General features: G+C 53.4%; 1 protein-coding gene across 1 annotated transcript in view; it reads right to left on the reverse strand.

Moving 5' to 3' along the window:
- The window catches only part of DYNC1H1 (dynein cytoplasmic 1 heavy chain 1), a 2,031,190-nt gene that overhangs the window by 208,640 nt on the left and 1,796,000 nt on the right, over positions 1 to 26,550 (reverse strand). Inside the window, exon 73 of the mRNA XM_069637760.1 lies at positions 5,948 to 6,159. Within this exon, the coding sequence (XP_069493861.1) occupies positions 5,948 to 6,159 (212 nt within the window). The remainder of the gene's footprint in view (positions 1 to 5,947; positions 6,160 to 26,550) is intronic.

Consider the following 26,550-nt stretch of genomic DNA (forward strand, 5'->3'; position numbering starts at 1 on the left):
CTGCCCATAACTCCAGGATGTTGATATGGAGATCCTTCTCCTCCGGCAGCCACAGGCCTCTGGTGTGCAGACGTCCGGTGTGGGCTCCTCAGTCTTCCAGGGAAGCATCCGTCGTGACTGTTTCCTGGAACACAGGGTTCTGAAGCCCTGTGCCACAGGCGATGTTCGAGCCGACACCCCCCCTCCACCTTATCGCCCGACGGAACTCGTTGTCCAGAGTGATCTTGTCCGTGAAGTTTGCAGACACTTGTACCCAGCGGCCATCCAGTAACTCCTGAAGAGGTCGCATCTGTAATCTGTAGAGCCGGATGAGGTAGATGCAGGACATCAAGCCGAGCAACGTCTTGATGGTCTGCACCGCGGTCATCTTTATCGACAACGGCCGATGCAACTTCGCATTGTATCGAGTCTGGCCCCCAGGTACAGCGCGTTCTGCAATGGTGTCAAGCAGGACTTTGGATAGTTGATGGAGAATCCCACATCCGTCAGCAGCTTGACGGCCGTCTCCGTCCAGCAGCTTGACGGCCGTCACCGTGTGTCTGACAGACGACTCTCGCGATCGGGCCCGGATGAGCCAGTTATCCGGGTACAGGGGACGTGAATCCCCGTAGACGCAGATAGGCCGCCACAGGTGGCAGGCACTTTGTGAACACTCTGGGGCCCGACTTCAAGCCGAAGGGTAGGGCCTTGAACTGGAAGTGCTGTCCCTGCACTACGAAGCGTAGAGACCTCTGGCGTTTCCTGTGAATGGGGACGTGGAAGTAGGCGTCCTCCAGGTCCAGCGACGTCAGGAAATCCCCTCTTTCTAGTTGGCCGAGCACGTGCTGCAACGTGACCATCCTGAATTTTTGAGACTTGAGGTACTTGTTCAGACGTCGCAGGTCTAGAATGGCCCTCCAGCCCCTCCCCTCCTGTCTTGTTTCTTACCAAGAAGAATCTGCAGTAGACTCTGGAGCCCCAGAGTCACTGGGAAACCAGCTCTATCACCCCTTTCTGTAGCATGGCCTGTACTTTCTCCAAAGGGAAAGTACAGGCCATGCTACGGGAGGGACGTGCTGCTCTTGATGGGGACACCTGTGCTGAAATTCCATGGTATATCCTTGGGCGAGAGCGTCCAGCACCCATCTGGCGGTGGAGCTCTTTTCCCACTCGCTGACGAACCTCGTCAGCCGGCCCCTACAGGGGTGCACGGGTGGGTGCCCGAAGTCTTGGCCAGTTCTGGCTTGCGCCGGCACCCTTCTGGCGATGACGATGCTGTCCTCCTCCCCCGTAGGTCTGGGAATGGCCTCAGGGCTTCTGGGGTCGTGGATGTGGAATGCTGACGGTACGAGGAAGAGAAACCTTTAGAAGACCTGGCCGACTTTCCTTTGGAGGAACAAAAGTAAGAGCGGTGCTGGTGGAGGGTGCCCAGGGCACAGGCCGTCTCCGTATCCACCTTGATGGCATGCTTGGACTCGTGTTGACGACCTTCCCGAAAGATTATCTCCGTCGAAAGGCATATCCAGTACCTTCCTTTGTGTGGAATATCAATCCCCGTGAGAGTGGAGAGAGGCACAAAACAGGGCTGCCCTCTTTCGCCACTGCTTTATGCACTTCATCGCGAGCCGTTTCTGGCGGAAATTCGTGGCCTTCATCCAGCCTTGGCAAAGTCACCACGGTGGTCTCGTGCCTCGGACGGAGGGATACCTTCAGCGCGGTGTGGGCTACGTTCTGAGGGTCAGCCCCTTTAGCTTTCAAGAGAGCAGCCGCCACCAGCTATCTTTTCCAGTGCCGCCTGGGCATTCTTGGGAAGCTTGACCTTCTTCTCAGTCCATGGCTCCTCTGGCTTCTCCTGCAGCTTAGCTGGGTTGGACGACTTTCTCTTCTAGGAGGAGCTTGATTGCCAGCTAGCAATGGAGGCGGAGGGTGATGTCAATCGTGCCCGGTCTGCCATGGGACCCGCTTCCGCAGCTATTCCAATGGACCAGGACGTCCGGTGCTTGGCCTTATCTTGGTCCACCACGGATGAGGTGCCCTCACAGGACTTAGAAGCCTGCTCCTCTGACCGTCCGGCCTTGGGTGAGGCATGCCCCTGCTCTGAGCACACCATCAGTCTACTGTGCCTGTCATTTGTCGTCTTCTTGGAGAATCCGCTGCATGTCTCGCAATCTTCATCCTTGTTGTCTGGATGCAGGCAGTAGAGGCATTGCAGGTGCTTGTCCTCCACAAACACATTCCGGAGCAGGCACTTGGTGCAGGGCTTGAAGAGGGATCTTCCTTCTTTCTTCTTCCCCATCATGGTTGGAGGGCACAAAGTAGGCCTGATGGCATTCTGAAAACTTTGACGATCTTTGCCCTTGAGGGGCGCTGAACTTCAACAGATCTCCAGCTGTCGGCAGATGGAGAGAAGAGCACACAGGCTCTTTTCGAACAAAAATAGGACCCTTTTCTGTGAAAAAACACGAAATAAACATAAAAGTAGCTCACAGAGCAAACTCGAGGACTCCCAACACTGAAACGTGCAGTAAAAATCGGAGGATGGCTGCCAGAGGAGGGGCTTAGGGAGAGGACTGTCATTGGCTGGGGGCAGTATGACAGAGGACAGTGATTGGTTTATGGGAGAAGAACAAGTTACATAGCCGTGGTAATGTTCTTTCGACTATGTTCCTCCCACGTATTCGTCATCTTTGATATACACAAGTCTGCTTGCAACTTGCTACGGACATTTTTTTCATAGGGTCCAGTGTCGTGCAGCGTCGAATCTTGGTCCTCGACTGTTTCCGAAGTGTCCCTAGTGACATCGATGCTGGTATAGAGCAGGCGTGCTGACCGTTACCTCAGTTCTGTTTTTTTCTGTATTGCTGCGTGCTTCGGAGCTACTCGCGTGAGATTTCAACTGTGTTTACTTCGATATAGCGTCTACACCGAAGACAGGCTTCAAGCAGTGTTCAGACTGTTGGGTCAAGATGTCTATCACAGACCCATAGTTTATGGGAGAAATAGTTTTGTAAGTGAAAGTGAAACTGTTTTTATTTTACAGAGAATTCCCAAACTGAAGACAGGGAACATACATGAGCATGTGAATCCATGTCAGACCCCATGCTGTAGAAAATAAATATATATTTTTTATATAAATATATGTGTAAGTGTTTCTTTGTTGTGCCCGTCTAGCTAAGATTCAGAGTACTTACCTACAGCTCACATCATCTTCTTAAGATAAGCATGACTGCTCTGGCACACTACCAAGGTCCTGAGCTAGTGCAAGCTGATACGAAGAGTTGGGGATCTACAAACAACTGGCATGGCTTAATAAAGTCTTACTGCCAGTAGGACATTAGGAAAACTCCACTAACACTTGCGTCTCGTGTTTAAACCCCTAGTTCTTCAGCTAAGCATGACTTTTTAAGAGTCGCTTTTGCTAACACTTTGCCCGCCATCTCTGTGGCGTCAAGCTTCTTTTTCAGAATATTTTGCATGACCCTGATGCCCCTCCTGTACAATCGCAAGTAGCTGCGATTTAGCTGGTTCAGGAACATTCTAAAGTCAGTCACATACCAGACACCACTATCACTGAAGCTAGTGACAGAGTGGTGTTATTGGCTATGCGGGTACTGCAGGAGGCCGAATAAGTAATCCTCTTGTCTTTATCAGGAGGTGCCTCAGCTGAACAAAGGGGGAACACCTGCGCGCTTTCTAGTTGTGGTGACCACCAGGGAGTCCGGTATGGAGTGTTGCCGAATATTAAGTGGATCATAGTGCGCGGGTCGAAACATCTAAATAACAAGCAGATGTACTGCCTGAGTAAGGGAGGGTGTAAGAAAATAGGGGGCAATACGCTTCTTAATGGAGTTGAGAAAGAAGAATAGCCTGGCTGACCGGAACCTTTTCTTTGAGGATGTATTCCACAAAGTCAGAGCCAGGCACCACCTCCTGAGTAACAATTTCGAAGTGCTCTGCTGCCTTTCTAAGAATGGTATTGAAGAGCAGCTGGTCCTCAAAAGGGGAAGCCTCCCTGGGCTGGGTAACAAGAGTAGCGTCCAAGAAAATATTGTCAGGCTCTGCCTCATGAGCAGGGGTAGTGGGCCAGGCCCCAGGTCATCTGTAGGAAGCCATGCATCTGGATCATGAAACACGGGGTCCTGAGACCCCATTCATCGTGGTTCGGGACGTAGAACACGTCTGCATCTTGATTATACTGATCGTCTTGAAAAATATCGTCTGACGGATCAGGCAGCTTGAGTCCAGGAGAGGTAGGGTGGACCATGGATGACTGAAGCCTAGGAGACTTGTAGGGCCTAGGGCCCTCTTCAAAGAAATTAGATATTTTGTGAAGAATCTCAAATTTTTCTGAAAAACCAATACATTCAGAGACTTTGTCCATGCACCCGCAAACCTTTCTCTAGTCCAGGAGCTGGTAGTTGGGGTTTCTGGAAATGAAAAAGCTAAATCTTCTTGAATAGGGCCCCTGTAAGGACTGTGATAATGGAGAGGAGACCTGTGTATAGCCTGGGGGCAAAGAGGAGGATGTCGGGGGACCAGAATCATGGGAGTCCCGGTGGGAAAGGGCCTTAGCGTGGTTTTCCCTTAATTTAGGGTGAGTTTGGCTTAAAGAATCGCATTTCGATATGTTTTTCAATGCGTCGGAAACAGGCACCAGAACTTTAGGGAGGCACCATGGGAAGCTGAAGACTTGGTACCACGCGTCACATGCAGAGGTGCAGTGGTTCGAGAATCCTCCAAAACCTTCGACGGGCATGCCAAAGGCCTCTTCGATGAGCACCGAAGGAGGCCCAGCAGGTTGTGTGTTTAGACACTGCTTTGCGTGCATTTCTTTTAAGCGGCTTAGGCCTTGCAACGCTGCTCGTGGTCATGAGGTAAGCAGTTATTACACTCTTTATGAGTGTCCATCCACGGAAACATCCAATTACAGGAAGGGCAAAAATGAAATGGCGTTCTCTCCATCATGGAGTGGAAAAATAGCAGCTAGACAAGGGAAAGGAGGGAAAAGGCAGAAAAGGCATTCTCTAAAGAGAAAGGTCAAGAATAAGGGTCCGCACTCACCCTACTGTAAATGGCGAAGCCTGAAGGTGAAGGCCACCACCAGCCGGCGAGTATTCACTCAGAGGTTTGCAGGGTGGCAAACAGGAAATGGTCATTAATGAATCGTCTAAAGGTTGTGTCGAAGAGGCGAAGAAAACAGCAATAAATATTGCTAACACGAACTCCGCATGAAAGCTACCGACCATTATCATGGAAAAAAAAATGTGTGACCTCGACGTGTGATGGATTATGGGTACGCTAGACGTCACGTTAGGGATAATGTTAGAGACTCGCCCTGTTTGACGCCCTTTTTTGATCTTTGGAAAAAAGATGCAATACTCTGCGATTACCACTAGATGTCCGGCTATATGCACAGCATGTGATTATAAACAGATTAACAAGCATCAACAATCATTGTATATATATTTGTCAAACTGGAATTTTTGGAGTGCTCGATGTGTATCTCATAGGACCCCCTAGACCACTGTCATACCCCTCCTGAGCCCAAGCCTTGCCGCTCTGCTACCTTGATTGGGTTTGGATAGACTTCAGTATCTTTCCTGTTCACTGGAATAGGTTAGCGTCCCAAAACCCACCCAGAGGGTGTGTTTTGCTACTCTATTTTAACTGTACCAACGCTTGAGAACTAGAGTTACAGATAAGTAACTTTTCTTCTCCAGCACTGGATATATAAATGCACGTGCTTAGAATGCATTACATAGCAAACTACCAAGATGGAGCAGGTGGGAGACGCAGCAATCGCATCAAATACTCTTAATCTACAACAAAATCAGACAAGCGAGACATGAGCCTCACCTTGGAAGCTTGTAATCTGCATCAGGTTCATCACAGATAAACAGGCAAGTAGAACTGAAAACTTCCACAGTCATCCATCAGTGGTTGAGATAAAGAGTTCTAAATTGTTTACCTTAATGTTGTCTACTGTCCGTTTCAGATGGTTCAGGGACTGAGGAATAACTTGGAGCCAGTTGCAGGCAGTAGAGTGCAAAGTTCTCATCCAAACTGGACGACCGTCTGAGGTGGAGTCTGTCCTTTGCTTCCTTTCAGTCTCTGCATAGGCCAAATCATCTTCATCTTCCAACATCTGCATTTTCAGCATTTTGCTGATCATGTCAATACCTATTAAAAGGAGATGAAAGAAGATATTATGAAGATGTTTAAGTAGTAGCCAATACTCAAAGGTCATTGTTAAGAAGACTATTTGGAACCAACACACAAGTGGATGGTTTTGAGAGGCACCCCAGATGATTATCAGGGTAATTGAAACTTGGGTCTAGCCAATGTCTTGAGACAGATGAACATGTCATTAATGGCAATTGCCCCAATATCGTAAAGGAGAGAAATGCTATGCACTAAGGCGACCGTACCGGCCTTATCCCATATCAAAACAGGACGAGATGGACCTGATGCAACTAAAGATGGCAAGAGTAGGCAAAGCTGCTGTTAAGACGGACATACGCACATTCAATAGACACAAAGCAAATACTCACTCACCATGAAGAAACGCATTACGTCAAACGTTCATTTAGACACGAAGAATATTGCTTGCACCATAAAGACACGAACAATATAACACAAACAATGTACAAGTGAAACGCAAACCGAACAATATACGTATATAATCTACTAACGTAGAAACGCAACAATAAAAGGCCACCATCTTTGTTGAAATGGAAGTCCTAACACATTGAAAGGAATAGAGGCCTCAAAGCTTTAGGAAAACTCAAACTGATGAATCCACTGAAGCACAGATTTGTGCAGGCTGCAGGCAGTGGCTGCGTACCCACCCTGCCCCCCCGCCCTCTCCCCTCTCCCCTCCTCAAGGATATGGAAGAATTAAGGGAGGACTTGAACAGTCCAGAAGAGAACATGAGATGAGGATTCTCAAGGAACAAGACATAATTCTCTTAGATTAACTGAGGACCAATAAGCCTCTGAATGGCAGGTGCCGACTAATTAGAAGTTAAAACCTCAAAGAATGGATCGACCGAGTCCCTAGTGGTTGGAAAAGTGATAATACTCGCTTTTATATTTGCTAAAATCCCAATAAATACAGGACGGGATAACACAGAACACAATCTTGCCTACACGTGACCCATAATTCAAAACTAGTGTATTCATTAGGGCCAGACATGACCCAGCACCTCCTCAGGTTGGTGGGATGTATGGAGGAAAGGGGACGAAGGACTAAGAGTACGTTAGTCACTATGGTGTGTAACTTATAATTACTCTTACGTCCCGTCCCCTTTCCTCCATACTGCATGTGCGATTACAACTGAATGTAGCCCCAGGGTGGAGAGGATACCCCCCTTAAGCAAATAGGTTCCTGAGAACCACCTGTCCGAAAGCCACGTCAGATCTAGAGCCGGCATCCAAAAAGTAATTCTTGCAGAAAGCCCAGGGAATGGCCCAAGTGGCCTCCCTGTTTATGACTTGCAAAGGGACATGGTGCTGGAATGCGATGGCCGTTGCCTTGGCCATGACTGCGTGGGCATGCATGTTGGCCCGAAGAGCTTGTGCTTGCCCTCGTATGCTTCTTTGATGGCCGAGACCATCCGGTGGGATATGGATGCCTGATAGCCTTGTCTAGAGCGTCCAAAGGTGACAAATGGGGCCTCCGATTTGCGGAACCCCTTGGTCCTGTCCAAGTAAACATCCAGGTAGTGCAGCGCTCTCTGTGCTTCGTCCTTAGGATCAGCAAAAAACGTAGGAAGGACTATTTCCTCGTTCAAGTGGAAGGCAGACCGCACCTTGGGCAGAAATGCTGGGTGTGACCGCAGGACTACTTTGTCCCTGTGAAAGGTAGTATATGGCTCTAAGGCGACCAGGGCCTGGATCTCGCTGACTCTACGAGCTGAGGGGAGGCCGTCCAGTAAGGCCATCTTGATGGTGACAAGGCTGATGTCTGCGGACGCCATTGGCTCACATGGTTTGTGCGCCAGGGCAGCCAAGATTATGTTAAGGTCCCACATGGGGTGCGGCCTCTTGATGGACGGCTAGAGCCTTGCGAGCCCCGTCAAATGTTTCATGACGATAGGATTGAAGGATGGGAAGATCCCCTCCTCAGAGTTCCGGTAAGCCCTGATGGCTGCGAGGTATGCACGGCAGGTGTCCACCTGGACCCCCCCGAGTGGGCGAGGTGCGCCGAGAAGGAGAGCACGTCGTCCAAAGTACATGCCAGGGGGTCGATTTCCTTGGAATCTGCCCAGTGGCAGAACCTGGTCCATTTACTTTTATACGGGGCCCTGGTAGCCTTTCTCCTAGCACCCTGTACGATTTCCAGATTAGCCTGGGAGAGGCTGAGGTGCTGCAGCGTTACCTGCTCAGGCACCACGCTGTGAGGGCTAGTTTCTGAGGCGCGGGGTGGATGACCCTGCTCCCCTGCTGCGCCAGAAGATGTGCTGGGCCCGTCGGGAGGTGAATCGGAGGGATCTCTGAGGCTGAGCAGCTCCGAAAACCATGGCTTGGCCGGCCACCATGGAGCTATTAGAATGATGTTGAGTTGGCGAGGCTCCTTGATCCTGCAAATCACAGTGAATCAGCGGAGTGGGCGGGAAGGCATAAGCCATCATGCCATTACATTGAAGTGGAAATGCATCGCCCAGGTAGCCGGGACCCTGTCCTGGCCAGGAGGCGAACTGAGGGCACTTCTTGTTGTGCCAGGTGGCAAAGAGATCCACCTGGGGATGACCCCACCTGTTGAAGATCTCCTGAATAGCAAGGTCGTTTAGCTGCCACTCCTAATTGTCCGCTCTCAACCCGCTGAGCCTGTCCGCCTCCAGGTTGAATTCCCCCGGGAGGTGGACTGCCGTGAGGTAGACTTCGTTTTCCAGGGCCCACTCCCACATGCTGATTGCCACTCTGCACAGACGAGGGGATCTCGTGCCTCCCTGCTTGTTGACGTAGTACATGCTGGTCGAGTTCTCTGTCTGGATGAGGACAACCTTGCCCCTGAGAAGTCGTAGGGATGCTCTGAGCGCTAGCCAGATGGCGTTCAGCTCTAACCAATTGATGTGGTATTCCTGCTCCCGTCGAGTCCAGGTGCCGTAGACCGAGAGATCGTCCAGGGTGGCTCCCCAGCACCTCGAGCGAGGAGTCTGTGGTGATGGTGGCCTGAGGGGTGGGTGCCCGAAAGGGCTTGCTCGTCCGCAGGTTGCAGTCCTTGGACCATCATGCTAGGTCCGGGTGGAGAGACGGAGGAACGATGATCATCTCGGATCGGGAGCCCCGCTCCTGGTTCCATGAGGCCGCGAAGCACAGCTGAATCCTCCTCGTCCTCAATGTCGTGTGTTGAATGGCTAATAGGACCGCCGCCAAGAGACCAGGAGATGCTGGTACCACCATGCCGAGGTCACTTCTCTGCTGACGAAGTGGGTGGTGGCCCTCTTGATGGCCGAGATCTTGTCCTCCGACGGAAATACCTTCTCGGAGCACGTATCCCAGATGAGGCCCAAGAATGTCAGAGTCTGCGTGGGCTGCAGCTGCGACTTCTTGAGATTGAGCGAGAAGCCCAGATAGTGCAGTGTGATCATAAGGGCATGGGAAGAGTGGTGAACCGCTTCCGGAGATGTAGCCCTGACGAGCCATTCGTCGAGGTATGGGTAGATGTGGAGTCCCTGCGCTCTGAGGCGGGCAGCAACCGTATTCATGAGCCTGGTAAAGACCACGGAGGCCGAATTGAGGCCAAAAGGAAGGACCTTGTATTGAAAATGGTACTCCATGATCCTGAACCGTAGGAAAGAACGATGGTGCTGCCAAATCGGGACGTGTAGGTCGTTCAGATCCAGGGAGCACATCCAATCTCCTTTGCACAATGCCTCCGCTATAAAAGCTGGCGTAACCATCTTGAATGTGTGTAGGGGTAAGGAGAGGTTGAGGGTGGAAAGGCCCAGCACAACTCTCAGGCCTGCCTGGTTCCTCTTCTGAATGGCGAAAATCCTGGAGTAAAAGCCCAAGCCTCGCAGGGAGGCTGGGTCTTCCTTCATGCGTGGCTCGTTACGAGCGACCGGATCTCCGCCAGAAGAGTTGCTGTCCCAACCTGAGGGAGTGGAGGGGAGGAGAGGCTGGGATTGGTAGGCGGTACCCCGTGGATACTACTGAGAGGATCCAGGGGTCCGTGAAATTCTGGCGCCAGAAATGTGCATGGAGAGCCAGCCTGCCCCCCACTGGAGACACGTGGGCCCAAAGGGGCACGTCATGCCTTCTTTTTCCCTCGGAGGCAGTCGCGAAGGAGAGCAACTGGAAAAAACCCTTACCACAACCCCTTTTTGTTGCTTGCGCCTGTTCTGGGAAGGCGAGCAGTCCGGCTGCCTGGATCGCCATTCCTGGAAACCGCGGGACCCTCCATATGTACGCCCGCTGTTGCAGCGCTACTGTGACTGGGTGTACGACTTGGGCGTGGTCTTTGTCAAGATGGATATAGACTTGGCCGTTTCTGAGCGGTTTTTCTTCGTGGTGGAGTGGATGAGCCCCCCCCTCCCCTCGAACGGTAGATCTAATATGCGTTCCTGGGCATCCGGGTTAAATTTCATGGCCCGTAGCCAGGCTGCCCTTCTCATGTCCATGGCGATACAGATGGCACGGCCAGAGTTGTCAATATGGGCCACGGTGGATTCCATGAGGTCCTGCACCACCAGCTTGGCCTCTGCCAGCCCCGTCTAAAACATGATTGGCTCTGCGTAGGGAGTTCTGGGAGGAAGTCCGCAATTTCTCGCCATAACCTTTGGTTAGCAGGAGCCAGCATGGCATCTCCGTTGGCCTGACGAAGATGCAGGGACACGTTGGAATAGAGTTTCTTTCCATACGCCTCCAAGATCTTCTCCTCCTCGGTCTGCAGAGGAATCCCCGTTTTGGCAGAGGGGCGTCGAGTGAGGACTTCAGCCAGAACCCCCTCAGCCGGCTGCTCAACCTCGGGCTGGGGTAGGTCCAGGTATTCCGCCAGCCTAGCAAGACATTCATGGAAGGACCTGGCTGAGGATGGCGTGTCCGGATCCTCCTTGTCATGTGTCTAGCGGATCAGGAGGATCCTGTGGAGGTGGAAGAGTAGCTGGAGCCAGAGGCTGGGGCACAAGTACCGCAGCCAGAGGCTCAGGAGGCGGCAGAGGGTGGTACGGAACCGCCTGAGGAGTCCGCTGGGGAGGCGGGAGCAGCGGCTGCACCTGAGCTGGGGGTGCCGGCAGAGGCGCTTGTGGTGCCGCTAGCATAGTGGGGAGCACTTTCCTGATGGCGTCCTTGAGGATAACCCCCATCCGAGTTGACTTCATAAGCCTGAGGAACCTCTCGAAGAACCCCTCTTCACTGGCCCGAGCGGTGTTAGGAGGTACTGAAGGGTTAGCCGCGGGCTGCTGGAGCCACTGCATACCCTGCCCATATGGACGCAGTGGAAAGCTGCCCTGCGCATAAAAAGGATAGGCTGTAGGTCACGTACCTGGTTTAGGCCAGTCCCACCTTGACACATGTTCTTCGCGGGACTCCTGGAATGGCGTTAGACGGGTGCCTCGGATGGGCGCGGCGGCCACCTTTTTGAGCTGCCTGCCACGTGCCTGCGACGTGATGCTCGTCTCGATGGGCCCAGCCTCCTCCAGGACTCTTGTATGTGGATCACAAGGCCTACCCTGCTCCTCGGGCCTAGGCCTGGTAGGCGAGACACTTTCGACTCGGGGGTCGGTAGAGCTGCGTTTAGGCGCCCCCTCGGACGTAATGCCGGTACTAGGGCGTAGCCCCTCGGCCATATTGCCGGTACAAGGACGGAGCCCCTCGGATGACAATCCGGTACAAGAACCTTCTGGTCCCTCAACACTGCCACCGGGAGGATCCGAGGATCCCTCGGCACTAAGGCCGGTAGCTGCAGCAGCCTCGGTGCACGTGCTGGTAGAAGGACCTGAACGGTCCCTCCCACGCAGGAGAGTCCTTGGAAAGGAGTCTCCTTTGCAGGGTGCGATGGAAAATAATGGCCCTTCCTTGGACCTGGCTCAGTGTTTCACAAAGTTCTTGAGGTCCTCGGGAGGAGACTTCTGGAAGAGATACCTCCACCTCGCTAGTCTGTTCTTCAGCGCTTTCGATGACACCGATCCACACGCTGTGCAATCTTGACAACCGATGCCTGAGCCAAGGCAACGCAGGCAGAGGGCGTGGGGTTCTGAAGTTGGGAGGAGCCCGTTGCAGGATGGACACCAGATGAACTCTGTGGAAGTCCACATGCGCCGGGGAGGAGCATGGCGCCTGAGGACCGAGTACCTGAATGATAAAAGACAAAAAACAAAGACAAAGAGAAGAAGTATCCGCGCGTGGAATTACACGGCCCAGGAGCACTGGTGAATTCGGCCCATTCCCGTAGGCGCGGAAAAGGGCTCTGAGTTGTGGCGCCGGAGGGCAGAGTCAGAGCAGCGCATGCTCCCTGGGACGCACCCCTCTGCGCCTCTAAATTTAAAGGGGAAGAAGGTTTTTTCGGGTGAAAAAGGTTCTGTCTCCCGTCCCTTGGAAGGGATGCCCATACAGTATGGAGGAAAGGGGACGGGATGTAAGAGTACAATAGTTGCAGGTAATAACTTGTTCCTTCTCCAGCATGGGGTCTGGCATGGATTCACATGCTCATGAATAACTAACACACAGTAGTACAACATTAAACAATCACGGGAGGTGGCAAGGCTCAACAGAAGCAATTAACCCTTACCTCCAGAACAGACACCTCAAGCCAACAGGTTGCGTAGCACTGCTTGGCCGACTCTGGAGTCCTCCCTGGAATCCAGGTCGACGCAGTAGAACCTCGCAAAGGTGTGCGTGGACCTCCACGTAGCAGCCCTACAGATGTCCAGCAGGGGCACAACAGACAGGAACGCCGTCATCACAGCGATCGCTCTGGTGGAGTGGGCTCTCGGACAACCGGCAACCGATGACAATGCATGATGCAGCCAGAGAGCCACCTTGAAATAGAAGCCTTGGGCAAAGACTTCCCATGGTTCACAGGACCAAAGCAGTTGAGAAGTCTTCCGTAAACCCTTTGTGCGTGTCACATAGAACTTCAAGGCACGAGCAACGTCCAGCGGGTGCAAGGCCCTTTCAGCCGTTGACGAGGGTTTCGGGGAAAAAGAGAGGTAACACCAAAGGCTTGTTGAGGTGGAAGTCCGACAGAACCTTTGGCATGAAAGAAGGGTGCGTCCGCAGCACCACCCTCGTTTTGTGAAAAGTCAGGTATGGTTGCTTGCAGGATAGGGTCTGGATCTCACACTCCCTCCTGGCAGAGGTGATGGCCAAAAGGAAAGACGTTTTCCACGAGAGGAACCTAAGAGGGGCCCTGATGCAACAGCTCGAAGACCCCCCTGCCCCCATGAGCCTCATCAGAACCACCTTGAGTTCCTATGCCGGGGCAGGAGCCTTCACAGGTGGGAAAGATTGAAAAATTCCTTTGAGGAACTCCTTGATGAGCCGGTGAGACCACAGCGAAGATCTTCCTTGAGACCTTGTGCAGCTGGTGATAACGGTCAGATGCACCTTGATAGAAGCGTGTGCCAGGCCGGCCTTGGCCAAGGAGAGCAAGTCTGGAAGAATTTGCTGCCCCGTGACCCTCAGCGGGGTAATCTTCTGCGACTGGCACCACATAGCGAAACGCTTCCACTTGTGACCAAAGCACTTCAAAGTCGACGATGCTCTGGCGAGGATCTCTGTGAAGTCTGCAGGCAACTTGTATCCACCAAACGATAGGGCTGCACGAGCTAAGCACTCGGGTTTGCGCTCTGAAACACTTGTGTACGAGCGCGATAGAAATAAAATATCAATATCAATCCTGGGTCGTGATGCAGGACTGCGCCTCATTCTCCGGTGAGAAGATCTGGAACTACCGGCAGCTTGACATGGGGTGAAGCCGATAGACTGAGAAGGTCCGGATACCAAATCTGCCTCGGCCACGTCGGGCGATGAGCATCACCCTGCATTGGCACTTGAGTGTGTTGATGACTCGTAGCAGGAGAGGCAACAGAGGAAACACATACAGGAACAGGCCTTCCCACGGCAAAGAACGCGTCCACTCTTCTTCTCGGTTGGTGGAATCTGCTGGCAAACATCTGGCATTTGGAGTTCGCCTCAGTCACAAAAACAGATCGAACTGGGGCCTGCCTCACTTGACGAAGATGCAATCCACCTGGTCCTGCCGAAGTGCCCACTTGTGGCAGGAGCGCAACGCCCTGCTCAGGGAGTCTACAATGGTGTTCTTGGCTTCCGCTGGGTGAAGAGGAACATCTCTTGTCCGACGGCCCAGCGCCAAAAGTCCAGCGCTTCATTGGAGAGCACTGGGGATCGAGTGCCCTCCTCTTTCCTGATGTATAACGTGGTTGTGTTGTCTGTGAAGATCCTCACCACCCTGCCCTTCAGAGATGGAAGGAATGACTGGAGGGCACAGAACACTGCCCGTAGCTCCAGTATGTTGATCCTTCTCCTCTGGCAGCCACAAGCCTCTGGCATGCAGGCGTCTGGTGTGGGCTCCCCGGCCATCCTGAGAAGCGTCCGTGGTGACCATCTCCTGGTATGGAGGGTTTTGAGACCCCCGTGCCCCTGGCGATGTTGGAGCGGACGCCCCACCACATTATCACCCAGCGGAACTCGTCATCCAGCGTGACCTTGTCCGCGAAGCTTCCGGACACCTGTATTCAGCGAGCGTCCAGGAACTCCTGAAGAGGTTGCATCTGTAAGCTGCAGAGCCGGATGAGGTAAATGCATGACGACATAATGCCGGGCAACGACTTAATGGTTCACACCGTGGCAGTCTTCATTGACAACAGTCACTGCACCTTCCCTTGAATGGCCGCTACCCTCTCCCCCTAGCGCGACGCCAGACAGGACACTGTATTGAGTCTGGCTCAGAGGAACAGAGTGTTCTGCGATGGTGTCAAGCAGGACTTCGGATATTTGATGGAGAATTCAGATCCGTCAGTAGCAGGACGGTCGCCTCCATGTGTTCGACGGTCCACTCCTGCGAGAAGGCCTGGATGAGCCAGTCATCGAGATCTGGGTATACGTGTATATCCCACGGATGTAGACAGGCCGCCACCGGTGCCAGGCATTTTGTGAACACTCTGGGTGCCAACTTCAATATAAAAGGTAGGGCCTTGAACTGGTAGTGCTGGCCCTGCACCACGAAACAAACTTTCAATGTGTCTTGTGAATAGGGACGTGGAAAGAGGTGTCCTCCAGGACCAGCGACGTCAAGAAGTCTCCTTGCTCCAGTTGGCTGAGCATGTTCTGCAACATGACTATCCTGAACTTTTGGGACTTTAAGTACTTGTTGAGACGTCATACGTCTAGGATGGGCCTCCATTCCCCTGTCTTTTTTCTGACAAGAAAGTATCTGGAATAGAATCTGGAGCGCCAGAGTCGTTGGGGAACCAGCTCTATCGCCCCTTTCTGCAGCATGGCCCGTACATCTTGCAGGAGCGGAGGGATGTGCTGCTCCCGACGGGACACCGGAGTGATCCCCGGACACCAGCGTTGAAACTCCAGGGTGTATCCGTGGGCGAGACCGTCCAGCACCCATCTGTCGGTGGTGATCTTACACTCACCGACAAACCTAGTCAGCCAGCCGCCCACTAGTGTGCATTTGTGGGGGCCAAACGTCCCGGTAGGTTCAGGCGATGTTCTCCGCTACCGTAGACCTGGGAACGGCCTCTGTAGGCTTCCTGGGCCGTGGATCTGGAAGGCTGATGGTACGAAGAGGAGAAACCCTTGGAAGACCTGCTCGACTTTGCTCTGGAGTAGTGAAAATTAGAGCGCTGCTGTTGGAGAGTGCACAAGGAATGGGCCGTCTCTGTGTCCGCCTTGATGGCCTGGAGGGACTTGGCAACGTTCTTAAACAAGTTCTCGCTGTCCCCGCCAGACTAGCCAAATTTGTTGAGAGTTGCACGGGAGCCTGCCCCAAGTGCAATGCACCAAACGCTGGTCCTTACCACATGTACTGGTCATGCCCTTTGATTATGGAATTCTGGCGGGAGGTGGCAGAACTCCTCGAAGACATAACGTCGATTCCGGCAACTATGTCCCCTTTGAAGTACTTGCTTGGTGACATTGGTAAGGTGAAAGAAACTACAAGGTGCTTATTTAATATTTCATGTGTTGTCGCCAAGCGCTGTATCCTTAAATCTTGGAAGTCTACAACTGCGCCATCCAGAGCCAATTTCTTAAAAGACTTACGTTTGGTAAACAACAAACTTTTTGTTTAATCGGTCCCGACACAGTGTCGGCCCAAAGACATTTGGTCGCCGTTACGTATTTACTTGTGTTCCCAGATACCGGACGAGGATGCTACGCCTCTCTCTTCACCATGATGTGTGATGTTTGTTGTGTTTTTCTTGTTACTCTGTATATATATGCCAATACCGTAAATGCCTCAATACCATGTCAAATTCTATCTTTTGTGGACGGTCTGAATGCTAACCTGCTCTCTTAATAAAATAAATGTTTAAAAAAAAAGTTCTCGCTGTCAAAGGGCATGTCCAACACCTGCACCTGGACTTTCTGCCAGAAATTCGTAGCCTTCATCCAGTCTTGTTGACGAAGGCAGACACCGTTCTCCATCGGCTGGAACCCCATGGCGGCGACGTCCAACGCTACTGCAATGGCATGATGAGATGTAACTTCCCCCCCTCCCGGAAAAGAGCAATCGCCTCAATCCTCTTATTGTCTGGGAGGAACTCCAAAATAGGGCCCAGCTTGTACCACAGCTCCCGGTCTTACCTGGCTAGGATTACGAGTGCTTTGGCTGCCTTGATAGTGGACGCTACGGTGTGAATCACCTTCCTTCCCATGGCATCCAACTTCTTCCCCTCGCTGTCTGGAGGGACCGAAGATGACGAGGACGGGTTAGCTGACCGTTTTTCGCGGCTGTCGATGGTGCGACCTCAGGCACTTGGGTGCGGAGTCCGGCACCCAATACTTCTTCTCCAACCTATCCTGTTTGGCTGGAGCCGTGCAAGGTTTCTTCATGAGGGCTAGGCCCTCTTCCCACACATCGTCCAGAAGGGGCACCGTCATGATGGTCTTCCTCCTGGCCTCGCGCCTCTGGTATAAGAAACCCTCCTGCCTTGTTTCTTCAGAGAAGCTAAAAAAGCTTGGAGGCTAAGGCGATCATCGAGCGGAACAGCCCCACCTCGTCCGGTGGCGACGCCCTAGGTGGCGCATCCAAATGCGGAGACTCGCTGCCTGCCGCAACAATATCCTCGTCGTCTACCGTAGTCATGGCCGTATCTGTGCCTGTGTCTGCTGGGGGAGAAGGGCCCAGACGCGGATGAGGAGGCTGAAATGGGGGCGCCAGACAACGCTTGCTCTTTTTTGTTGAATGCTGAACGGGGGACTGGGGGACCACTGGAACTGGGCCCGGTGGCATCCTCTTCTGGATCTCCAACACCAAGGTGTGAAGGGTCGACAGAATGTCCAGACAAAAATCCCTCGGTTTAGCTGGCGGACTCAGAAAACTAGGCCCTGCACCGTCGCCTCCGCCCTCATCTTCCATGTCCTCATGGACTGTGTGCAAGAACTCCTGGTCCTAGTCTTCTGAGGACGAGACCTCCAATGCTTGAGCCACAGCTTAGCAGGGCTGTTTCAGTGCCTCCTCGCCCACCCTTTTTCTCCCACCTGTGGGGCTTGAACCTGGGCCTGAGCCGGTTTCCCCCCTTCTGGAATGCCAGCAGACTTTGTCAAAGTCATTGCAGCAGTGTCGCGCCTAGGGGGCAAGGATACCCAATGTGCTGCGGGGGCTACCTTCACAGGGTCAGCTCCCTTAGCCACCGTGAGAGCAGCTGCCACCAACTATCTTCGACGAAGTCTTAGCCTGTGCCGATTGTGCCTGCTTGGGCAGTTCGGCCTTCTTCTCCTCCGTCCACGGCTTCTCAGACTTCTCCCACAGTTTACCCGGGGTAGATTTCCTTTTTGAGGAGGTGCTCGATTGCCAGCTGGCAATGGAGGCGGAGGATGATGTCGATCGCGCCCTATCCACGTTTGACCCGCTTCCATAGCGACCCTGGTGGACTCAAGAGTTGCAGTTCTTGGCCTTGTCTTGGGCCCCCACGGATGAGGCGCCCTCAAAGGACTTAAAAGACCGCTCCTTGGACTGGCCTGTCCTGGATGAGGCATGACCCTTCTGGGGGCAAAGGCCTTAGCGTTAAGCCACGCCACCAGTCTACTGTGCCTGTCCCTCATCGTCTTCTTGGAGAATCTGAGGCAAATCTCGCATTCCACCTACTTATGGTCCGGGTGTAGGCAGCAGAGGCATTGTATGTGTTTGCAATTACTGACTATTACACAAAAAGGTGGTGCATCGTCATCAGAGGGTTGGTCTTCCTCATATATACCTGACAGAGACTTAAAATCCTCTTTTTTAGGTAAAGGCGTGTAAACCTTGTCTTGTACTGTCAACGGCAAGACGGCTTTGAAATTGCTGCAGTTTTAGTTGGTGTCGACCTCGATTTCGGTGTCGACGGCTCTGCCGCTGATGGGGTCGGCGAAGACGTCTAAGTTTGACGCCTTGTGTTTCTTCGACAGAACCACAGTTGGACTCTGTTCTCGACTCGTCTAAGCTCTCGACGATTTTTCTTTAGATCGAGAACTATCTCGATGTGACACCCGCTTTAATCTTGGCTTCGAAGATTTAGTCTTCGACATCCCCTTGTCGTCCTTATGCAGAGCGACTGGGGCATGGCTCTTTTGCTTTTCATTCGAGGGGTCGAGGCAGCATTCCCGAATATTCGCATCATTTCACTACGAAATGCGTTACACTTAGCTAGGGAATTGTATTTCGTAGGGCACCTAATTACCTCCGATGAGGAATCGCTGGAGGTCTAATGTGACCCTTGGCGTCTCGGCTTTCTTAGAGGAAGAAGAAGAGTGGCACAAACGACTCCTCGATCGGGACCTTTTTGATTTTTTGCGTCTGGAAGAATCCCTTGATTCATCAGTCTTTTTGTCCCTCTTCGAAGAGGACTTCAACGCTAAACTCACCACCACCAGTTTAACACTACACTCCCTGAGAGCCTTCTCGGTCAACGCCTGACAGGATCCACAGTTGGCGGTACGGTGTCCGGAGCCCAGACACCACAGACATGCGGTGGGGGTCGGTAATCGACATTTTTGACCCGCAGTCCTGCCACTTTTTGAAACCCGACATTGGCGTCGATGGAGTCGAAGAAGACATTTTCAAAGTAAATCTTTCAAATAAGCGCGCCGGTAATCCACTTGAAGCCCTAGCTTGGAAAAACGGAACTGTAGACAACGAGCGCTGCATGCGCTACTTATACTGATGACGACGTTGTCCGTCTAACGGAGGCTCTCGGGGGACATTGACTCGACAACACTGCATATAGCGCCCTCTGTCGAAAAAGAATTCCGAAGCAGCAAAGCTGGAGAGATATTTATCTTAAGATGAGGAATACGTGGGACGACACAATCCATTCAAAGTATTTATTTCCCAGTTTAGAAATGTCTAGGGGTCCCACAAGGTCCATACCAATCCTGTAAAATGGAATCTCAATTATTGATGATGGATTTAAGGGAACTGGTAGATGAGTGCTAGTCTTATGTTAGATTTCACAAGCCTGGATAACGTTCTTTGTCAGCATGGATTCCGGGCCAGTAGAATTTATTTGTTATTTCGTCCTATGTTTTGGACTGTCGCAGATGCCCTCCCCCCACCCCCCGTCAGATGTGAATGGGCTATTTCCAGGACTACCTGTCTGTGACTTTTAGGAACAACCAACTGTGCTTTTACTAAGCCCTCTGAAGTGGCGTTTCCTCTATATAGAAGTACATGTTTCAACAAAGAAACGGGGTCCTCCTTTCTCACGACCCTATGGCTCAGATAGGACTTGTAAAAATGATTCAGCTAATAAGGGGTTTTTACTTTGGCCTAAGGCCAAGTCTGGAAGTGTCCCAGGTTCTTCCACTTAAGCTTTTCTGGGTTCAGGGTTGGGAGGGCAATCAAGTGTTTCATCAGCCTCTCCAAATCCTTGAGTTCCTCCAACTGTTCCCTCCTTGCCAGATCATTCCTTAACTCTAGGGGTCATTGCTTTCTCAAGCACCCCTTGAGCAATTTTGTCTCCTTGATTAATTTGGAATGGGCCCTTCTCGTGAATTTGCAACACCTTAACAACACCTCTAAAGTATGGGTCTATAACTCCAACTAATACATCATCATCAAAGGTTATTCGAATAAAATATCCATAAATCAAAAATAAAACATTAATACATCAATACGTCAGTTAAGACAATGAACAGTTTTTTGGAGTCCCCATTACAGCAATTCCAAACCTACATGCCAGCCCTGATGTGGGTGCTAGTCTGATGTATGTATGAGGGGGTGGAATTAAGATCTAATCAGTGGGTATCAGTCTTCTTTCACCTGGGGGAATCGTCTCATCCCTACTGCTACATGTATCAAACCCAACAGAGCCCTTTTGTGGCTACTGCAGGGTCTGATGCTCTGGCACTTTTCAAATTTTAGGGTCCCCCAACTTGTATCGGTTGAGCCGCATCCCAATCCTGTCACCATTTGTAAAGGCATCATGAAGCAAGACACAGACAACAGGTTCAAAGTTCAAACAGAAATTATTTATTAACTCAAATGTCAGCATGGTTGAAGGCCTAACTTGCCCTATACCAAGGTGGGATTTCCCTACCTAAAGAAACTAAGGAAAGACAGTCAGAAAGTTCAACTTAGTCTAGTCTTGGTCCAAAACCTATACTTGCCATCACAACTAAAGCTAAACAATGTGTAGTGATGTCAGCAATAAAAGAAGGAATAAGTTACTTACCTGTAACTGTTGTTCTCCAGCATGGGTCTGGCATGGATTCATGTGCTCATGAATATTCCCTGTCGTCAGGCTGGGAATCCTCGGTAAGGAAAAAACCCAGTATCAGTTTCGTTTCTGATCTGTCTTTCGTAGTAGTAACCAATCACTGATCTCTGCGTCATACTGACCACAGCCAATGACTGCCCTCTACCTAAGCCCCGCCTCTGGCAGCCATCTTCAGATTTGGTAGCACGTGAAGTGGCAGTATGACCAAGTGAGGAGCCGCAGAGGGGTAGGCGGGAGGGTTCGCATGTGAATCCATGCCAGACCCATGCTGGAGAACAACAGTTACAGGTAAGTAACTTGTTCCTTCTCCAGCATGGGGTCTGGCATGGATTCACATGCTCATGAATAAAGAATACATAGCAGTACACACATGCACAACCACGGGAGGTGGCAAAGGCTCAACATTAAGCATTACATCAAACTCAACATTAAGCAAATCTTACCTCCTCACCAGGCTCACCTTAGGCGAACAGGTTGCGCAGCACTGCTTGGCCGACCCTGGACTCCTCCCTGGAATCCCGATCGACGCAGTAGAATTTTGTGAAGGTGTGCGTCGACCTCCACGTAGCAGCCCTGCAGATGTCCAGCAAGGGCACACCAGATAGGAACGCCGTGGTAGCTGCGATCGCTCTGGTGGAATGGGCTCTCGGACGGCCAGGCAGCGGTCGGTTTGCCAACCGATGACAGTACATGATATAGCCGGAGAGCCATCTGGAAATGGAAGCCTTCGAGAGAGCCTTCCCCTGATTGACAGGTTCAAAGTTCACAAAGAGTTGTGACGTCTTCCGAAAACACTTTGTGCGGTCCACGTAGAACTTCAGCGCTCTAGCCACATCCAGCGAGTGCAAAGTCCTTTCAGCCGGCGACGAAGGCGACGGGAAGAAAACAGGCAACACCAAGGGTTTGTTGAGGTGGAAGTCCGACGGCACCTTGGGCATGAAGGAGGGGTGCGTCCTGAGCACTACCCTCGTGTCGTGAAAAGTCAAGTATGGGGCCTTGCAGGAAAGGGCCTGGATCTCTCCCACCCGTCATGCGGAGGTGATGGCCACAAGAAACGCTGTTTTCCACGACAGAAACTTCAACTGAGCCGAGTGCAGAGGCTCGAACGGAGGTCCCATGAGCTTGGTCAGCACCACGTTGAGCTCCCACGCCGGGGCCGGAGCCTTCACCGGCAGGAACGATCTGAACAGTCCCTTCATGAACTCTTTCACCAGACGATGAGACCACAAGGACGTCCGCCCCGTGGTTCTGGTGTATCGGGAGATCGCAGCAAGATGAATCTTGATGGACGTGTGCGCCAGTCCAGCTTTGGCCAGCGTCAGTAGGTACGCCATTACTTGGGGAGCCGTAATCCGTAGAGGGTTAATCTTCTGTGCGTGGCACCAGACAGAGAACCTCTTCCATTTGTGTCCGTAGCATTTAAGAGTTGAGGAGGCCCTGGCCTTTGCAAGAACCTCTCTGCAGTCGGCCGGTATGTCGTATCCTCCAAACTCTAACGCTGCAGGAGCCAGGCCTGCAAGTTCAGCGACTTCGGGTCGTGATGGAGGATGGCGCCTCCTTCCCTGGAGAGAAGATCCACGTCCCCTGGCAGCTTGATTGACAGGGACGCTGACAAGTCCAGAAGGTTCGGGAACCATATCTGCCTCGGCCACGCAGGTGCGACGAGGATCATCCTGCACCGTGACCTCTTGAGCTGGTTGATGAGCCGGATCAGCAATGGCAATGGAGGGAACGCGTATAGAAACAGGCCCTCCCAGGGGAACGAGAAAGCATCGCCCATGCTCCTCGGCTGGGGAAACCTGCTGGCGAACCTCCGGCACTTGGAGTTCGTCGCCGTCGCGAACAGATCGATCTGGGGTGTGCCCCACCGTCGGAAGAGGCGGTCCACTAGATCCTGTCGTAGTTCCCACTCGTGGCACGAGCGCAGCTCCCTGCCGAGTGAGTCGGCGATGGTGTTTTTTATCCCTGCCAGATGAAACGGCACCAGAAACATCCCTTGGGCGACGGCCCAATGCCACAGATCCTGCGCCTCCCTGGACAGGGCTGGGGACCTGGTTCCGCCCTGTTTCCTGATGTAGAACATGGTGGTGGTGTTGTCGGTGAAGATCCTCACCACCTTGCCCTTGAGGGACGGAAGGAAGGACCTGAGGGCCCAAAACACTGCACGGAGCTCCAGGACGTTGATATGGAGGGACTTCTCCGTCGGGAGCCAAAGGCCTCTCGCATGCAGATTTTCGGTGTGCGCTCCCCACCCTTCCAGGGAGGCATCCGTGGTCACTGTCTCCTGGTGGCCGGGGGTCTGGAAGTCCATGCCCGCCGTCAGATGCGCGCGGGTGCCCCACCAACGGATCGCTCGTCAGAAACTCTCGTCGAGTGTGATCCTCTCCTCGAAGCTGCCCGTAGTCTGGATCCAGCGCGCGTCCAGGAACTCCTGCAACGGGCGCATCCGGAGCCTGCACAGGGGGATGAGGTAAATGCAAGAAGACATCATTCCGAGGAGGGACTTGATGGACCTCACTCTGGCCGCGTCCGCAACCAGCATCCGCTGCACCTTGCCCAGAATGGCCCTCGTCCTTTCCTCCGACGGATAGGCCAGAAGCGACACTGTGTCGAGCTTCGCTCCCAGAAACAGTGCGTCTTGCGCGGGCGCCAGGTGGGACTTGGCGTAGTTTATGGAGAATCCCAGGTCCGTGAGAATTTGGAAGGTCCTTGCTGTGTGCTCCACGGCGAGCTTCTTCGTCTTCGCTCGGATGAGCCAGTCGTCCAGGTAGGGGTAGACGTGGATCCCCTCTCGGCGCAGCTGCGCCGCCACCGGTGCAAGGCACTTGGTGAACACCCTGGGTGCCGACCTCAGTCCGAAGGGAAGGGCTCGGAACTGATAGTGACGCCCTTGGACCACGAACCTGACAAACTTTCGGTGTCCCTTTAGGATGGGAATATGGAAGTAGGCATCCTCCAAATCCAACGACGACAGGAAATCGCCCTCCTCCAGCTGACCCAGGACGTGTTGGAGGGTGACCATCCGGAACTTCTGTGCCTTGATGAATTTGTTCAGTCGTCGTAGGTCCAGGATGGGACGCCATCCTCCCGTCTTCTTCTTCATGAGGAAGTATCTTGAGTAAACTCCGGAGCCCCGAAGCCTCTTTGGGACGAGCTCGATGGCGCCCTTCCTGAGCATCGCCTTTACCTCCAGGAGAAGCTGAGGGACGTGATGTTCTTTCCTGGCCACAGGGGGTACGCGCGGGGACCTCTTTAGAAACTCGAGCGCATGACCCTGGGCTAGGGCGTCCAGCACCCAACAGTCGGTGGAGATGGACTCCCACATGCTGACGAAGCTCGCCAGCCGGCCTCCCACCGGGGTGCTTCGGTGGGGGCCCGACCCCACGGCCGGTTCAGTCCTGCTTCGACGAGGCTTTGCCGCCTTGACCTCCTTGGCGACGACGGCGGAGTCCGCCTGACTTGCCTCGTCCCCTGTAAGCTTCCTGCGACGACGAACGGGCCGCTTGACGGTAGGTGGAAAATCCGCCGCCGGAACCTTTGGAGGCACCCTGTTTGCCTCCGCCACTCCGGAAGGGCGGCCGCCGTTGCTGGAGAACCCCAAGAGCCCGGGCCGTCTCCGTGTCTGCCTTGATGGCTTGAAGGGAATCGTCCACTGTTTTCCCAAACAGGTTGTTTCCATCGAACGGCATGTCCAAGACCCTGGTCTGCACGTCCTGATGGAAGTCAGTAGCCTTGAGCCATCCACGCCGCCTAAGGCACACGCCGTTGCCCAACTGGCGAAATCCAGTGTCAGCGATGTCCGTCGCAATCGTAATGGCGTGGTCCGACACCACCTCTCCTTCCTGCAAGATCTCTAGGGCATCCGCCCTCTTGTCGTCCGGTAGGAAGTCCAGCAGGGGGGCCAGTTTGTACCACAACTCCCTGTCGTAGCGGGCTACGATAGCCAAGGCGTTGGCCGCCTTAATCGTCGTCGCTGCAGACGAGATGACCCTGCGTCCCATCGTATCTAATTTCTTTCCCTCGCCGTCCTGCGGGGAGGTCGACGTAGAGGCCGCGCCCCCCCCGCTTTCTTCCTGGCCGCTGCGGAGACGACCGAGTCCGGGGTCGGCTGTGCCCGAAGGCACAAGGGGGCCGAGTCCGGGACCCGGTACTTCTTCTCGTACCGATCCCTTCTAGCCGGCGTCGTGGATGGGTTCTTGAGGAGGGCGAGGCCCTCAACCCAAATATCATCCAGTAGAGGTACGGAGAGGACCGTCTTCCTCTTGGCCTCGCACCGTTGATAAAGGAAACGTTCCTTCTTCTTTTCTTCCGGGCAAAGCTGGAAAAGCTCGGATGCCCTGGCGATCATGGAGTGAAACGATCCAATCTCGTCGGGCAGGGAAGCCCGGGTGGGAGGTGACGACGGCAGATCCTCGTTGTAAACCTCGTCGTCCGAACCCATCGCGGCCGTGTCAGTCCCTGTATCATCCCCACGAGACGTGGACGGGGAGGAGGGCTGAACAGGGCGCGATGGCTGAAAAGGAGGTGGAGGATGAATCCTTCTCCTCTTAGGGGGAGGGCTCCCAGAAGGGCCTGGCTCAGGGTCCCCCGTCAGGAGCGGTTCCTCCGTTGGTGGTAACGGCAGTCTCGTCCTTATCTCCGAGCATAAGGGCTGTATAGCCAACAAAATGGCTGCCGAGTTGTCTTGCGGCACTGGTTGAGGGGATTCCGACTGGCGGTCATGGGCCCCGTCTGCACCCTCGACGTTATCGTCGTCTCCCACGTCGGGGTCCCTCCCGACGGGCTGGTCTTCTTCCACGCCAACGTCGTGGCTTAAGACTTCGATCAGCTCTTCCTCAGAGGTTGAGGCCGAATCCACGACGACCCCCTGCCCCCCCTTTTTCTTCTCCGTCGGAGGTTTCACGGGGGTCCTGTCGATGGGCATAAAAGAGGACTCCCTCCGCGGTGGCAGGGAGACTCTGAGCCCCGAGGTCGCCACCACTGGTGTAGCCTCCACAGGCTGAGCCAGGGCCGCCGCGACTGTCTCGATAGAGGCCTTGGCCGGATAGATTAAGGCTTTCACCAACTTAGGTGCGCTCACCGCCTTCTCCTTGGGGGGGGGAGGGTCACTGCCTCGCTCTCCCTCCGACGGGGCCTTCAAGCTCGACCGGGGCCTCTCCAGGAGCTTCGCCGGGTGCTCGGCCTTCCTCTTACCCGAACCAGAGCGTTGGCTCGTGGTTGATGGTGCCGGGGAGGGTGCGCCCTGCCTGGCGCCCGTAGAGCCCGACCGTTCGGCGCTCCCGGTGCCAGCGGACTCGCGGTGCTTGGCCTTGTGTTGGACCCCCATCGCCGGGGCGTCCTCAAAGGTCTTAGAAGACCGCTCAGATTTCTTCTTCTTCTCGCCTGACGGGCTCTTCCCTTCCAGCCAGTTGGCGAGACGTTGATGACGGTCCTTCATGGTCCGTTCCGACATATTGCCGCAAAACGCACAGTCCTTCTCCACGTGCGTCTTGTCCTCATGTAGGCAGTACAGACAAAAAGGAGTGTTCGTCATCCTTAAAGACATTCTGAAGCTGGCATCCAGGGCAGACCCTGAACAGCTTTCCGGGTGTCGAGCTTCCCTTCTCCTGGGCCATGTCCGAGATGGGCCTGAGAAACTTCTGGAGTCCTCCAAAAGCGTGGCTCGACGAAATCTTCA

This window comes from Ambystoma mexicanum, chromosome 14 (genome assembly GCF_040938575.1).
Source record: "Ambystoma mexicanum isolate Mex_15411 chromosome 14, UKY_AmexF1_1, whole genome shotgun sequence".
NCBI lineage: Eukaryota > Metazoa > Chordata > Amphibia > Caudata > Ambystomatidae > Ambystoma > Ambystoma mexicanum.